Source organism: Chenopodium album, chromosome 9, assembly GCF_948465745.1.
Source record: "Chenopodium album chromosome 9, dcCheAlbu1.1, whole genome shotgun sequence".
NCBI lineage: Eukaryota > Viridiplantae > Streptophyta > Magnoliopsida > Caryophyllales > Amaranthaceae > Chenopodium > Chenopodium album.
In genome coordinates, this window is record NC_137842.1 from 17399208 (window position 1) to 17416670 (window position 17463).

A 17463-nucleotide genomic window follows, 5' to 3' on the forward strand; every position below is an offset into this window, starting at 1 on the left:
GGTTCTTTGGAATGGGTGATATGGAGGTAGAGGTGTGATGGGATTGATCTCGGTATTTGGGATTAGGCTTGACAATGCCACGTTTACTCCGAGTAACCATGGGATGGGATTGAGAAGGTGAGGAGGGAGGAGAGGAGTGAGAGAGCTGCTCGTGGTGTGGAGCAGGGGCTGCGGGCGCAGGGGAAATCCCGCGGCCTGGCAGTGGCTGCTGGGCAGTAGCCGCGGGCGCGGGATTGGAGAGCTGCGGGTGTGCGCTGCTTGGCAGTGAGTTTCGCAGGCACCCCGCGGCTGGGGAGATATATCCGCGGCTAGGCTGCGGACTATGCTGGGAAGAGAGAGAGCTGGCACCAGCAGCTCGGTCGACCTCGACGGTGGCGCCCGCTGGTGACCCGGCGGGGATAGCAGAGTGCGGCGAAGCCACACGCTGCTGGGCGCTCGTAGGGGCGGACCGATTTGCGTGGTGCGTGCTAGAAGAGGAAGGGTCGAAGCTAGCATTGTGAAAATGGTGAAGCAACGGATGAGGGCTTAAATCATCTCCTAAGAAATCATAGGTATGAGGTTTAGGAGTATGAATATTAGAAAATGGAAAAACCGATTCATCAAACCAAACATGTCTTGCAATTATTATTTTCCGACTCGAAATATCATAACACTTATAACCTCTATGATTACTTGGATAACCAAGAAAGACACAAGGAGTAGAGCGCGGTTGAAGTTTGTTAATTTGAGTAGAAGAGAAGAGAGGGTAACAAAGACAACCGAACACCCTAAGATGAGAATAGTCGGGGTTTTTGTGATACAAAATTTGAGTAGGAGACTTATGACCAAGAATTTTAGTTGGCAAGATGTTGTGTAAATAGGTAGCCATTTCTAAAGCGTGATGCCAAAAAGAGGGAGGCATAGAAGCATGACAAAGAAGAGTGTGAATGATATTATTAATTGTCTTAATTTTACGTTCGGATTTGCCATTTTGAGGAGAAGAGTATGGACAAGACATTCGAAAAACCATCCCATGTTGGTGACCAAATTTGATAAAAGGATCATTTTTAAACTCGGTGCCATTATCACATTGGAAAGCCTTTACTTCCCGTTCAAATTGAGTACGAATATAGGTTCGAATGCGAAGAAACAAGTTAAAAACTTGAGACTTAGATGCAATTGGAAAGGTCCACAAGAAATTTGTGTAATCATCAAGAAATAGAACATAATATTTGTGCCCAAGAGAACTAGAAACGGGAGAAGTCCATAAGTCACTATGAATAATATCAAAGGGCATAGTAGTATGAGATTGAGAGTCATAAAAATGCAATTTTATTAATTTTCCCAAAGGACAAGAGTGACAAACATCAATATTAGCCTTATTACATTTGATCAATTTACTACTACGCAAAGAACCTAAAATTGCTTTTCCCGGATGATCTAAACGGGAATGCCACACACTCGGAGAGAGAACTGCAAAAGCCGATGGAGAGGAATAAGAAAGAACTTGACGATCTGAGAAGAAAGGGTAAAGATCGCCACTGCTATCACATCTCACTATTTTGCTCCCCGTCTGCAAATCCTTCACAGAAAACCCAAAGGGATCAAACTCAATGGAAACACTATTGTCAGTAGTGAATTTTCGAACAGAAATAAGATTTTTGATAAGCTTTGGGACATGAAGGACATTTTTGAGTTGGAGTGTGTTTTGATTAAGAGATTCGTGACCATAACCTTTAATTGGAATTTTGCTACCATCACCAACAATAATAGAATTATGAATGTTATTATTTAATTGAACATACGAAGACAATTTACCTTGGGAATTTGTCATGTGAGACGTAGCACCCGTGTCCATGTAGTAGTTCGGATCGGGAATAGACAATGTGTGCATCGCTTGCTCAATATTGGTTGGTGCATAACCCATAGAAGAAGGAGGATTGGTCACATAGTAGGCTTGTTGAGGACGAGGCCCAAGAACCCCGGGTTGAGGCTGCCTTGCGGACCACTGCTGCTGGGCTGGTCCTTGAGATGGGTAGGGGCATGGAGGCACGGCCCAAGACCCTTGGTTCCAATAAGGCCAGGGAGGGGGAAGCAGCCACGGAGCTTGCTGTGGCGTGCCCTGCTGCTGCTGGGGTTGGCCCGACCAGCGCTGCTGCTGGTTTTGCGGCGGCTGCTGGTGGTTGCTCCGGCTGGCGGCGGCTGGTGCGCCACCCCCTTTCCCTTTACCTCCCTTCCCCTTGTTTTTCCGGCCACCTTGACGAGGCTGCCCCCGAGAAGAATGTTGTGAGGATTCTCCTTGACCCTGCTGACCCGCGGAATTGGCATGGGAAAGAAGCGCCTCTTCGTGGGTGTCGTGGGTGATGTCGGTAGCATTACCTTGCTCTTCAAGCTCGAGCATGGAACGGAGAGTATCAAAGGAAGGCATAGGGTTCATATGGCGGACTGATGTTCGAAAGGGCTTATACTCCTCTATTAAACCCTTTAAAAGCTGAAGTGCCATACGATTATCGGAGACTTGATCCCCAACATTTTTTAAACTATCCGCGAGAGACTTGAGATGAGTGCAATATGCCTTGACGCCATCAAATTGCTCCAGCCGAGTATTCGTAAATTGAGCATCAAGTTGCAAAGCTCTAGCAGACTTGTTATTAAGAAAGAATTCCTCCAACCGTTTCCACGCATCCAACGCCGAGTCATCATTATCAATAATCGAATTCATAAGGTCCGGGGAGATGGTATTATAAATCCATTGTCGAACGATGTCGTCAAGCCGTTGAGTAAAAGCCTGTTCAGCAGGGGTGGGTTCGGTTTTCTTGGCCGAAGGATCCACCGGAGGTGGAATGATGTGCTCGATCACCAAATTCGTACGGCAATGAAGTTGGAAAAGAGTCGACCAAGTGTTAAATTGCTTGCCCTCATAATCTAGAGTGATGGGGATACAAGACTTGATGTTGTTCACAAGAGTTGCAGGGTGAATCTTGCTTGATTCGGCCATGGAGGAAGAAAGAATAGAGCGGAAGAAGAGAGAATTTGGGTTTATCAGGAAAGAAACCTAGACTCGTGATATCATGAGAGAATATGTGAATATTTGCCGTAGGCTTCTCATTCAACAAAGATTAGTATATATACAAGATTAGGCGTCTAGGTTAAGCTACGCTAAACTAGGAAAAATATACACAAAATATATGCAAAGATAATTACAAAAGATTATTTCCATAATCTAACAATTTGATATGTTTAGGAGTTGTTAGTTGGTAAAAGATAAGTTATGTAAAGTTGTGATCTTAGCTAATATTCATTTACATAATTATCTCTTATAACACTTTATACTTTTGACCAAGAGCATGTATGGATTTGTTCCAAGAAAATGAGAAGTTTATAATTTATAAATTAATCCTTGTTTATCCCAAGTGCTTCAAACAATTATTTTACATTTACAGGTATTGTATATACATTGCATTGTAAGATTGGTAACCCCTTTTGCACGCGGAACATAAATTACAAAATATATTGCCTTTGCTATATCATCCAAATTTAACAATGAAATAGCAAGATAACATGAACATTAGATCAATGTGAATAATATACATTCAAAAAAAAATAATAATAATAAATAAATAAATAAATAAATAAAGGTGCATCACACGAACTTAAATCTAGTCTTTTTCATTGTTATTGAACAAGTAATCCTCAACGCATATCAAAATACATTTAACTCATAATAAAAGTTCTGTTAAAAGTATCTTCTCCCCAAGAATCACTTCCTTTATGTAAGGTTATGTTGTGAATTCAGTTATAAACAATTGCATTTTTGGTTATGGAGTATGTGTAAGTACATCCACGTGTATGTCAGAAATTGTTTCTAAGCATATACAAGTAATCATTCTACACCTCTCCCATTTCTCTTTTGACTGAAGGACTTTAGATGATCCCATACATAGGAATGTCACCTGTTCTGTTACATCAGAAGTTAATGTAAGATGGCAGCAGTACAGTCCATCCGAAGCTAGTAAAATGCTGCAGCAATGTACAACTGAACCTAGGAAACGACTGCTTAAGGTGAAGAAGATTCCCTATCTAAACTACAGCTCCGGTGTGACTGGTTTCCCTCATTACTGTTCTTCCTTTTAAAAAGTTCCTTGATCTCAGCCTCTTTTCTATCAATAAAACCAATCAAGTCCTTAAAACTGGCCGAGCTCAGACCTCTAGTCCTGACTGGTTCAGCTGGCTCTATCTCATCTTGACTAACTATTTCAGGAGCATACCTGCTGTATTGATAACACACTCTGCAAAAGAAAATACCAAGTGCCACAAAGCACGCAACACCGCAAATCAAGAAAAGCCCCCAAAAACTACTCAGGGAGAGCCGACTATCATCAGCTTGATTTGATTGACTTGTGCAAGTACTGTGTGTCAACCATTTGTCGTGGATTCTTTGGAGTTCACCATTCTCAGAGAGTTGAAGTATAGCTGTGGACATGTCAACTGCAAGAGGAGAGTCCCGCTGAAAGGCCTGAGAAAACAAATATAAACAGATAAGCTCATATTGTGCCATCCATCGCAGAAAAGTTGCACAATTAATCTTCCAAAATTCTTTATAGTTTAGAACCTCGGAGGCCTAAGGTTAACTGTTCTAGTTTTTATACTAATATGATGTCATGAACATTCAAGAGCAAGTCAGCTTCTTACAAATCCCCAGCCGCTTTTTGTGAATTCTTGTCCTACTATCTGAACATTGCAGTTACTGAAGGACAGGAAGACTTCAATATAAGGAAGCTCGTCGACAATGGCAGCTACTCCGCCATTTTTAGGCCCGCGAGCAAGGGCATCAGCATATGCTTCTTGATTCTTGAGGCTTATAAGCCGAGACTCAGCTATATTTAGCTCTCTAATAAGATAATCACGAGCAAATGAGCCATCCTGAATCCCTATAGGATCATTACTTGCTTTTAAGCTGTCAATTCCTTCAATCCTTGATGATAGTTGCTGCACTGTGAGGATAGAAGTCAAACTAGCTGTATAGCTAGAATTGATAATCAAAACCACAAAGAGCCATATAAGAAGCACAAATCGTCCCAAGGAGCTGAGGGTGTTTTCTCCTGTCAATTGCAGCAAAGCGACGACAGCAAATTTAACTGCATTAGTAACCAGAATGTTTTTTTTTTTTTACAAGATTAGTAACCAGAATTATGGATATACTAAGGGCCTGTTCTGATTTACTAAACTGAACTTATTGGAGCTGAATTGAACTGAATTGAATATTTTATGAGAGAAGGAAAATAAGAACTAAACTGAAAATAAGCTGAAGAGAACAAGCCCTAAGTTACAGGAAAATATTATATCGGTAACATTTCTAAAGGAAGTCAAGAACAATATACACTACTGATAAACAATGTTGGTATTAGACATTGAAGAGGAAAACAAAAGCTTTTCCAATCCATATATAGCAAAGCAGTAATGAAACAGATAATCGATCAGTTAGGGAGGATTTAGAAATGAAGAACAAAGTAGATCCCCTACAATCAACTAGCACTTATGAGTTTATATATGTATATATGTGTATACTCCAACTGTGATCATATCCTCCAATTAAGTTTCACTCACTAACTAATCATTCTCAAACTACTAGTAATTTAAGCTGTATCTAAATACACTTGTATGAATTATAAGACTATGTTCTTCCAAAAAAAATAAATTATAAGACTATGCAGTTTACTGGACTAAACTAGTAAAATAAGAATGAGAAATCTTCTTACGGTGTGAGAAAAACATTGTTGAAAAGCTGAACCTGCAAAATTACAGCCTGTGTCAGAAAGTCATTACAAGAAATACACAATTGTTGATTAATATTCGATAAGGCGCCTATGAGTGTTCAATTGCACAAACGTAAAATAACTATGTATCAGATAATCATTTCATATCTGAGGGAAGATAGGAAATTGATACTTCTACTTCACACCATTCATAGTTTTCTGCAATCATTAGTCCCAAGAGAACTCAACTCATAGTGCCAACCGCAAACTAGTATACTACTCCATCTGGTAACAAAAGACAATAAGTAACCACTTCCTTCCTCCTCTCATATAATACAGAAGAATTGATTAATAATTAAAACCTATATATGAGCAGATGCCAGGCAACAGATATAGCAGTTGAGTAACATCACCAGTCTAAAATAGCTACAAAACTGCTATCAAAACCAAGAAGCTTCAAGAAAAAGAACAACTAACCAGATTATTGTAATAAGTTGCTGACTTGGTGGACCACGGAATTCACTATTGATTCGATGCTCCAGAATCCAAACAGCAGCTCCCACAAGTAAAAAGAAAGACCCGGTAACGATCCACATCTCCACAGTAAAGGGTTTGAGAAAAGCCCAGGCACTTGACTTGACTTTTCTTACAGGAGCAATTACAACTAGTCCTGATTCTATATATGGCTGTGTGAAGTCCACTATCCTTGTTCTATTTGTGATAATAGTTATATCACCGACAGCTGCATCAAATTTCTGATGAAGGGACAAAAATTTATATAAAAATAAAGTTAAAGATGTATAAAAAAAAAAAAAAAAAAAAAAAAAAAAAACCAAGCACATAAAAAATGGCTCCTGCACCTATAGAAAATTATGAAGAAGTTCTCAAATAAATCAACAGATACATATGTTTGCATATAGAGGTGCGAAAAAGGGGTAATGATGATGTTAAGGAAAAGGCCTGTTTAGCAAAACGAAACGTGAAGCTTTAATTCTCCGATGGAGTTGATTTAATAAAAAAAATAATGCACATCAAGCAATGCAGGAAATATGCAATAGTACTGCGAGTGTAAGATAAACTGAGAAATAGTCTCTGGAAAAATTTGCAATACTTACATTATTAGCAACATCATTGACAAGATTGTCGAAATTTGGATTTCTTTTACCATCACCATAGAGCACATAGTTGTGCGGAACAGGATAAGGAAGCAGTTTTAGAGCTGCCTCAAAGACATCAATACAATATCCCTGAACTCCAGGAGGATCCTTGTCTAAAGAGACAAATGCTTTATAACCAACACGATTGGGTACCACAATCTGCAGAGGTTTACCATTATTAGGAAATACCCATCCTCGGGGAATTTTGGTGACTTGACCTGGCCATATAACACTACTAAGATGTTGGCTACTAGAGGATTTGTTAGGAGGCTTCAGATACAAGGTTTCTGGAGTAACAACTGAAAGGCCAGAATAATTAGACCAATACCCAATCTTATTAGATCCAGTTCCAATAATATTCAGTATGTCCACTGCAGGGTGAATTAGGTTTCTTTCTGAATCAAATTGAATAACTCCTGACAATCCCGTGAATTTCATTCCCATCAGTCTTTGTAGCAATTGCTGGCCTCCTTGGAAAATTCGAAGATTTGATAAGTTGAGTGAACTTCCATTAATCGTGAGGTCACTGGAGAATGATAAGTTACCACCCTGGTGGAGAAACGAATCAAGCGCATAGGCAGCTAACCAAACAGAATCATAAGCATAAAAGGCATAAGAATTAATGCTCGAATTTCCTGCATTTTTCAAACTCTTCCATCTTGACATAAAAGCATGTTTCTGGTCAGACTCTGCAGTATGATGGCGGAGAGCCAACACTCCTTGTAGTAGATCCATAGTACTAGGATCTACAGGTTTTGAGTCAAGAACTGAAGAAAGCCAATCCGTAGCAATCCAAACATAGCCATCGCTTATCATCCCAAGAGACTTTGCAACAGAAAATACAGTCAGACCAGAATCAGGATTTACATGCACAATAATAATTCGAGATTCCATCAAATTGACTTCAACTAACAAATCGTTAATAGCATTTTTTGAAGCATCTGGAGGGAAGGCAGCCTTGTATGAAATCTTGGCACGCTTTTTGGCAAGAGCATCGCCCAATGCAGAAATCCCATTTCTGCCATAATCATCATCCACAAATATAGCAATTACCTCCGTCCATCCATAATACACAATCAGGTCAGCGATAGCATACATCTGAAAATAATCACTCTGTATTGCACGAAGAAAATATGGGTACTGTAGTGAAGAGAGAGTAGGATCTGTTGCAAGAGACAGTAAAGGCACATGTAGCTCATTAACAACATTGGAAATGACATGAGCAATACCAGAAGATTGAGGACCAATTGCAATAGCCACATCTTTCTCCATTAGCTGTATAGCTACATGATAAGTAAAACAATGTCAATGTTTTCAGTCATTCTACCAGGGTGAAAGAATAAGTTTTGAAGTAAAGAGCAGATACTGCATATATATTTCAGTCAATAATTTTCATGTAATTGGCATTCTTAATACTTCAACCCTAACATACTAAGCTCAACATATTACCTACAAACATGAAAATATCATCCATATGTACTTTTACAGATTACAAGCACAATACTATTTCTTTTTTTTTCAAGAGTATAAACCATCTTTCTGTCCTTTAACAAGAGGTTCTCTTTTATTATCAATATTTGATGATTAAACTGGCTGTATTGACAAATATGTCATCTTTTCCCCATATCAAATTGAATATCCCCATATCAAATTGAACATTTAGACAAATTCTGCTGCACAAATGTAACAGCTTAAGATAGACAGAGATTTTCAAATAGAGTGGAAAATTACTACTTCTAATCAACATTTTGTTTTGTAGAGATGAACATCTTAGATATATCATGTTTCTGATATAAAAATAGAGTTCCATTTCCCTAGTAAGAACAAAATTAGATATACGTGTTAATGGACCAACCTAACCAAAAGCTTATGCTTATGGTTGGAGCACAGGAATATGTTTTATACTCTATCAATACGTTACCAAAAGCCACAAGGCAAACTATTATCCAATTCACAGATAAAATATAAGCCATCTAAAACTGTCAATAGTCTTACAAAAAAAAATCAAAGACTCAAAAATACAAGCATTAAAAAGTTATATAAGATACGTGAAGATAGATGCAAGAATACATAAAGCACTAGCTCTTGTTAAATTTCATACTACCACTGCATTTTCATGAACTATATCAAAAACTATATATATGTAATCTATATATGATTTATATAGATGCCAGTAAAAATAAACACAGTTTAAAACCGTTGTTTGAAAAACCAAGCAGAACTTAGAAGATTTTCAAATCAAGACTGTCAACTATAGCAATTCAAAAAAGGATTGGCAAGCGGTCCTATTTTCGTTGGAGATTGAGAGTAATAATTTAGGGGGAAAAAATTTGCTTGTATGTCTCCCATTTAACTCCCAATCTACATACTTTACATTAATTGGTTTTGGTTGGGATACTGAACAGCGTAAAATGGAAAGTCTAAAGAGTGTACGGACATTTCTTTTTGTTTATTTTAAAAAAAAAAAAGCTTTCATGGTGGAAAATATTAGTCTTTTTATCTACTAAAGTGCACAAGCCACCTCAATGAGCTTTTCCCGCCACTTGATTTCTTTTATAAGCTTCTAGCCAAACTCGAAAACAACTACTTACTAGTATGAATTCCTAAGTGATGAGGCTTAGGTGAATATGTATAAAGCATTACCCCTTAAAAGCTCCAATTTATGTCACAACTCAAGAATTGATCTTCTATAAATTAAAAAAAAAAAAATGTATAATACTTACGCACACAAACACAAACAATCACATAAATAATCGAACAGTGAAACAAAAAGAAAAGGCTCCAGTGACAAAAATTACCTTCCATAGTTCCCACGAAACCACTGCAATTAGTATCACTATATATAAGGTTTATTGTTGTTCCCTGTAAAATGCTGGAATTGGAATTGATATCATCAACTGCTGCAGACATTGCTGGCTTCACTGCTCTTCCAATAACCGAATTGAAAGTGAAAAGAGCACCAATGTTCACAGATTTTGGCCTCGAAATAGAAGATGTTACACTAGAATTATCGGCCACACCTTTTCCCAAACTGGGTTCCACTTCCACCATACAAAGGATTATCACTAATATATCTCTCATCCAAGGTACATGTCCAAGCCTTCTACTAAGGTGGACACCCATGATTAAAAACACCGGCTTTCTTTGGATTTTCGACTGAATGACTAATCAATCAAACATACCATGCCTGTGTACAAGAAATCAACCTTCAATGTAAAGACCCAAAAAATACAACACATGAATCTATGAAAAAAAATCCCAAAAAAAATTCCCATGTAATTAAACATCATGGAATATAAAATCAAACCTCATCACCTAACTACTCAGAACCCTCAAATATATAATTTAAAACTACAAAAATCAATAGTATAAACTTAAAAAATTGCCTGAAATTTCTAGTTAGCTAATAAACAAATTTTTGATTCCCAACACACTAATCACTAAACTACATGACTACTTGTTATAATTAATATTTTAAAATGGCAAACTTTTGTCCTGTTTAAGATGTTAATCACCCGGGAAATCATGTACTTAATAAACTAATGTAATCTAAACTGTGTATTATTAGCATAAAATAAGAAGTACAGTCAACTTCATAGAAAAACCCAACAAAAATTAGAATAAAAAAATACCCAAAAAAAATGATTGTTAATTATGATAGAAAGATTACCTAAAACCCTCAAATTATGAGCAGATGAATGAGCAAGAAATGCCTGGATGCCCAACATTAAAAATCAGCAGATAATGAGTCCAAGACATATGGAAAAGAAGAAAAATATGCGAATAAGTAAGGAAGGAAGCAAGCATAAAAATCCAAAAAATCACATTCATTAATAATTAAGTTATAATTGATAAAATTGTGGAAATAACTTACAAAATTGGATAGAACATTGTTTTTGGGACCAAAAGAGTTTGTGGACTGTAAAGTTTGTAAGCAATAGTCTTGTGAACTCAGAAAAGAATGATTCATTCTTGATGTTCAAATCTAGTAAGTGGATTTTCTTCATAATAATTTTGCTACTGTAATAAAATTCCCTTACTGTAAACATTTTTTCGCTGTCGGTATGTAACATGTTATATATATATATATATAATATATATATAGTTGAATTTATTAAAATAATAGGTTGTGAGGTATAAGTTTGAGGAGAGATAAGAAAGTAAGGGATTTTGAGGAGTATTAAAAAAAGTAAAGAGACGGTTTATTTTTACTCTTTCGTGATTGCTCTTCTTATTTATAATCTTGTTCTTTAATTTACAACTATTGTTAAGGTTTAGGGCCTGTTCATATTTACTTATTTTCACTTCAGTTCAACTCATTTGTTAATTTTTTTTTTGTTTTAGATGTTTTAGCATATTACAACAACGACAATAATAATAATAATAACAATAATAATAATAATAACAACAACAATAATAATAATAATAATAATAATAATAATAATAATAATAATAATAACAATAATAATAATAATAATAATAATAATAATATAATAATAATAATAATAATAATAATAATAATAAAAATAATAATAATAATTATTATTATTATTATTATTTTAAATTATATTCGTCGTTCAAAATGGTCACATGTTTTTTTTATAGTTGAACTTATTGACAAAATGAGAGTACTACACAACAGTTACTAGCTTTCATAATCGGTTAGTTCTTCGTCTTCTTCTTCATTAAGTTGCTCCATTACCTCGACATTCCTCTGAATTGACTCTCATATCTGATCAGTTATTTGGTTTCGTACAATATCCATATCTGCTTTTCTGTTATCATCGTACATAGTATGATCTTCTGTTGGTCCCATGACTTCAACTTGGTGCGTGAATGGAATCCCTAGTTCATGTAAACGAACAAAATTGTGTAGAGTACAACAAGCAACGATTGACTACAATAAAATATTGAAGAATACTTTATATATATATATATATATATATATATATATATATATATATATATATATATATATATATATATAAAATATAATACACAAAAATTTAATAATTTAAAATATAATAATTTAAAATACAAAGTTATTTTTAAAACACTTTTATATTTTTCACAATCCACTATGTATATTATCATTAATTTTCATAAACATTTTCATATATTTTTATGCATTTTAATTTTTCAGTTCAGTTCAGCTCCAATCAGTTCAGTTCAATTCAGTTCAGCTCGGTTCAGTAAATATGAACAGACCCTTATTAGCTTTTGAATTGTACATTATTTGATGGCATGCACAAAACAATGTTATGAAATTTAAATGACATTAATATTAAATAGTGATCTTTGAGCAGATGTTACCAAGAGGTATAAATAACTTAAAAAACCTAAAATCGAGGGAAATCGATGATAGAAATAAATGGTATTAATTATGGAGAGAATTTAAGAGGAAAAAGATAACTAAGTGGTTATTGCTTTAGTATTATATATAGATATAGATATAAATATTAGATGGTCGTAGACCATTGAACTTACATCATCAAGTTTTTTACTACAACGAACATTTCACATATTATAACTCCGTATGACCAAAGCTCACAAAAAATTTGTTAGCAGGAAAATACGTTAAGTATTATTGAATCATGCAAATCAATTACGAGTTCTAAACTAACAATAGCTTGGTATGAAGCGATGCAAATCAATTAAAAATTATTTAATAATAATTTTAAAATAGCATTGTCAAACTTTTGAGTGTTAAAATAATTGTCATAAAAGATTTTTGTGGCTTTCTTATACTTCTACAAAGCCATTATATAGCCACATAAACCAAATAGTATGTATTAAAACTATCAGGTCTACCACCCAAAACAAAGGTATAAATACACGCATGTAGGGAATATTTCAAGCATCCCACACTTGAGCCCCATTGTGTTCATACACTTAGGTATGGTGACGTCCAAAGGGAAGGAAGCTAGAGCAAAAGAATCGTCAACAAGTTTTAGGAACTTGTAAACCGTTCACAGGGTGAAGGTTATACCCTTCACGATCCATGAGATCGTTAACTCCATAGATGTCCTGAACCATGACTGGATATTCGGGGATGTGACAGGGTAAAGTCGTATCCCCTAATAAAAAATAATTACCTAAGTCCTCTAACTAAAGTAGATAGGGAAGTAGGGTCGAACTCCACAGGGAAACAAGTCTTTCTATTCCTAATTAATTATTATAGTCTAAATTATCTAAGTAACCAATATTTTTGTGAATAAAATCTAAACTACAGAGAACAAGGTCGAAAGAAATAAAGTAGGGGGAAAATCAAATATTAAAAGGCCTAGGGCATAGGTTCACTAATAAACAATATTCCAGGGCAAATCATAATAAGCAATCATCAAGCATTGGTTAATCAGGTTATAAAGGGCTTTCGCTACGTATTATAATCACAGAGTTAATTTATCGGTATTAAATCTCATCTGTCGAATCTCGACTTAACCATTTATAAATTAATCCGCCTATTGAAACTAAGCCTAAACATCAATTCTCATCTGTCGAATCTCGAATTAATATTTCTAAACTCGTACAATTAAATCTGGCCAAACCTAATTGCATAGCATTAAAACAATCAATAGGAAATCAACCAAGCATTGATAATTGACAGTCACAAAATTACCCCTTCATATTATTTATTAGATCCCCATAAACCCTAGAAATAAAACTACTCACGCATCATCATAACTAAACTAATCAAATAAATAAATAAAAGCATAATCAAAGAAGTAAGTAAAATAGCTGAAATTAAAAGAGAAGAAATTGTTACCAAGAAGAAATCTGGATTAATGGAAATAATTAAGAACAAAAGTTGAGAGAGAATTTAAGAGAGAGAAATATTCTAAGTAGAGAGAGAAAGTCTAAGAAAGAAGGTAATCAAAATTCCGTACAAATCTCGTACTTAAACGTTTCCTAAAACAAAAATTAAAACTAAACTAATCAGGCTCCATAAAAACACGCGCCCGATCGGGCCCGCCTTTTTCTTCGCGTTCCTTCTCAGCAGCATCGCCCGATCGTGCTAGACGCTCGCACGATCGGGCGCGCTATAAGCCACGCACGGCACCAAGCAACGCCGCGCCCGATCGGGCCACTCCTTGCCCGATCAGGCCCTTGCTTCACTTTGAGGCTCGGACTTCGATTGAGCTTGATTTCTCGGCCCAATCCGGATTTCCTCTTTAGGTCTTGAATACTCGGTCCAAATGCCTCAGGATCCCAATTACCGAGCCCTTAATCACCGGCTCGATGACTCTAACCGGCCTTGGGCTTCAAAGATGGTCGTGCACTTCTAATTCCCGTAGTCACTTCACGAAAAACCCGAGAAAATGCTCCAAGGGCGCAATTTCCTACAAAACTCAACAAAGACTACGAAAACACCAGAAAACACAAATTAGTAATCAAAGTGGCTCGAAAGAGCCAAAAACACTACTAATTATGACCAAGGGACGGGGGTAAATTACTATATAAAATAGACATATCAGGATGAAGGTACAAATCCTATCTAAAAGAGATTGAACCTACCCTAAAAATAGGCATCTACTTTATTTTTCTCATATTCATGTGCGCTCTCTGACTAACATACAATTAATATATTAATCCTAAACCTGTTTAATCTATGTTGGTTAAATATTAATGCACAAACAATTCAATTATTGGTGACCACTTAAATTAAAATCACATTAGCCTAAAATAAAATTATTAATTATCTTATTAAGCATGATTTCAAGTACAAAAAACCTTTAATCTTGCAAGAGAGGTCGTGATCAAGCAATAACAATGATATCAAGAAACAACAATATATTAAAACAACAAATCATCATCATCATAATAATATCCTCAATCTCATCAAAGCATAATAATAATAGCATGATCCTAGGCATGATACTAACTAGGGGTGTTCGCGGTGCGGTTTGGATCATAAACCGCACCAAATCGCAAAAGTGCGGCTTGTAATTTTTTCAAACCGCACCAAACCACACTTTTAAAAAAACGCACCAAACCGCACTGTAAGATACGGTTTGGTCCGGTGCGGTTTGCGGTTTAGCTGTATTTTATTAAAATTGTAATTATTCTTTTTAAAACAAAACTTTTATTTTATATTATAATTATTAGTTGATAATTAAACATTAAACTCTTTTTATTAACTTTAATTAACTAATAGTAAAAAATTAGCTCATATATTTTAATTCTTTTATATAGTTTTAATGAAAATATGATATAAAAATCGCAAACTGCATTAGAGTGCGGTTTGCGGAGCGGTTTGGTATCAATAATTTTCGGAACCGCACCAAACCGCAAACCACACCACAATTTTCAAACCGCAAATCGCACCAAACTGCAAAATTGCGGTTTGGTTTGCGGTTTGGTGCGGTCTAAACCGCACTCTGTACATCCCTAATACTAACATGATTAATATATACCAAATCCTAGTATGTCACTAAACATTAAAAATCAAATCTTTAGCCCTAACATGATACTAACATGATAGAAGAAAATTGGAAGCAACCTAATCTTGATACCGGAAAGCATCCTAACATGATACTAGGAATTAAAATAATCTAAGCATGCTTTCTAAAGAAATATAGCAATAAAATTACTCACTTTTTTTTGCCTCGTACCTCTTTCTATCAAAACAATACACACGTTAGTAACTTCAATAAAAATATTAAACAAGCGACTAATTTAAATAATTGAATTAGGGATTTGTGACCAAACCCTCAGTAATTATCAACCTTTCACGTCTTGGGCGATGGCAACTTCGAGCTTGGTTAGGTGCGTCTAAGACTCGTGAATGCGGTATTGTTTTCAAAAGGGAAGGCTTAGAAAGAGGGAAAAGAACAAGCTTCTAGCTTTGAGAGAGAGAATAGAATTAGATGATTTTTGATGATTGATAACGGGGAATAACACCCCTATTTATAGAGAAAACACCCGAAACATTTAGAAAAGAGTCAGAATTTGACTCGAAGTAAAACAACCCCTATCGCGACGTGATAGAGTTATCGCGATGCGATATGGCTATTGCGATGTGACATACCATATCGCAATGCGACATGCCTATTGTGACGCGATAGGCTCTCCGTAGCGCGATGGCGAGATCAGGATAAAAATTCTGTATGAGTATAATTAGGTAATTAGACTCCATGATTATCTTAATTAAAATCAACTTTATCTCTTAAAACACTAGTTTCATTTCAAATTGAATTCTTCATCTTTTCAAAACAATATAAAAATATAATTATTAATCCTAACTCTATAGAATTTAAAATAACCCTCTAGATTATTCTGAAAAATTAAAATCAATCCTAATAACTTTAGGAATGATAATTAATGAGCCCTCTACTTGATAATTGGGCCATATAAAATCATTTTGGGCCCAATCTAGTATTTTGGCCATAGCTTCCTCATTATTCACCGGAATTGGTCTTATAATAATACATCGTCGAAAAGCTCTTTTCAAGCCCTATCCAACTACACTATTATCAGACCCATATCATGGACCAAACTAAACTAGACTAGACATTTTTCATAAATAAGGTACGAAAAGAAATATTTTTGAAAACAGAAAGAAGTATTTTTTTTAAACACGGGTGCATCACGAGACTCTTTCACATTTCACCTCGTTCGATAATCAAATGACATGAAAGGTATTCATCACTAGGTTTTGTTTTTGAGGAGACACAATCAGGTGTCTACAGAAGCCTCCACTTTGACTGATGAGTTTGGAGAAATGTAAGTTTCGAAAACAAAAGTCAAAGTAGCGATAGGGACGGAGAATGATTCAGAATGTTCTGCGATCCTAAATCATTCTTGTAACGCCGATACCTACAAACTAGCGTTAGTTAAACAGATAAAAGAGTTAGAAATGCGTATCTTGCACTATCGAGCACACTTCTCTGGAGTAACCAATTTGTTTGTTGCAGCATTTGTGACGACCCTCCTCAAGTTAGGGGATATCACCAAAGACCGCTCTGCTTTTAGCTGCCTTCATTTCTGCTATGACAATATTCTGCAAGGTAGGGAATACCATCAAAGATTGCTCCACTTGTAGCGATCTTCTGCTGTTTTGAGACCATCTTCCACAAGCTTGGGAACATAGTCGGAGATAACTCTGCTTGTAGCCATCTCCCATTTTCTTGACAATTCTCCACAACTAGCGAACATTGTCGAAGGTGACTCTGCTTGTAGTCATCTTCAGTTGTTTGTGTCAACTTTCCACATCTTATGGAACATTGTCGAAGATCATTTTTTCTTGTAACGATCCTCAGCTATTTGTGAAAACCCTCCACATCTTAGGGAACGTCGTCAAAGATCATTCCGCTTATAACAATCCTCAGTTTGCTAATGCTTTGAGTATGCTTTAATTTGCTTGAATGTTTGTTGTGTTGTTGCTTTGCCATATTCTGCTATGAACCAATATCTTGGTGCTTGTGATGAACCAATATCTTGGTGCTTGCGATGATCCAATGTTAGGTGCTTAAGTTAAGTGAGACGACAATTATAGGCCGATCGCTTAAAGCGATTGTAATTGAGCTGAAAACCTAATCATGTCAACTTGCTTATAGGGGCTAACTAGCGTA

The 17463-nt window shown here is 35.8% G+C and overlaps 1 protein-coding gene across 2 annotated transcripts; it reads right to left on the reverse strand.

Annotated features, from left to right (window-relative positions):
• Positions 1 to 3629: 3629 nt before the first annotated feature.
• On the reverse strand, positions 3630 to 10962 carry LOC145558451 (glutamate receptor 3.4-like). 2 transcript variants are annotated; one of them, XM_081619699.1, is made up of 8 exons: positions 10767 to 10962; positions 10563 to 10605; positions 9691 to 10079; positions 6851 to 8175; positions 6213 to 6490; positions 5739 to 5770; positions 4672 to 5081; positions 3630 to 4495 (listed from the first exon to the last, which is right to left on the reverse strand). In XM_081619699.1, exons 3-8 carry the CDS (start codon positions 10013 to 10015, stop codon positions 4037 to 4039), a joined length of 2829 nt encoding a protein of 942 aa, XP_081475825.1. In that variant the 5' UTR covers positions 10016 to 10079; positions 10563 to 10605; positions 10767 to 10962; the 3' UTR covers positions 3630 to 4036. The 2 variants fall into 2 exon arrangements, with proteins under 2 accessions (XP_081475825.1, XP_081475824.1); XM_081619698.1 differs by lacking the exon at positions 10767 to 10962 and having other exon boundaries at positions 10563 to 10722.
• Positions 10963 to 17463: the final 6501 nt, after the last annotated feature.

What these genes read in the sequence shown, in the direction of transcription:
- LOC145558451 (XM_081619699.1), bottom strand. Translation starts at nt 10,015, where the DNA reads ATGGGTGTCCACCTTAGTAGAAGGCTTGGACATGTACCTTGGATGAGA. An exon ending in TTTCGTGGGAACTATGGAAG is followed by an intron (nt 8,176 to 9,690) that starts GTAATTTTTGTC and finishes CTTATCATGTAG; the next exon opens with CTATACAGCTAATGGAGAAA. An exon ending in AACAATGTTTTTCTCACACC is followed by an intron (nt 5,082 to 5,738) that starts GTAAGAAGATTT and finishes TGCAATTGACAG; the next exon opens with GAGAAAACACCCTCAGCTCC.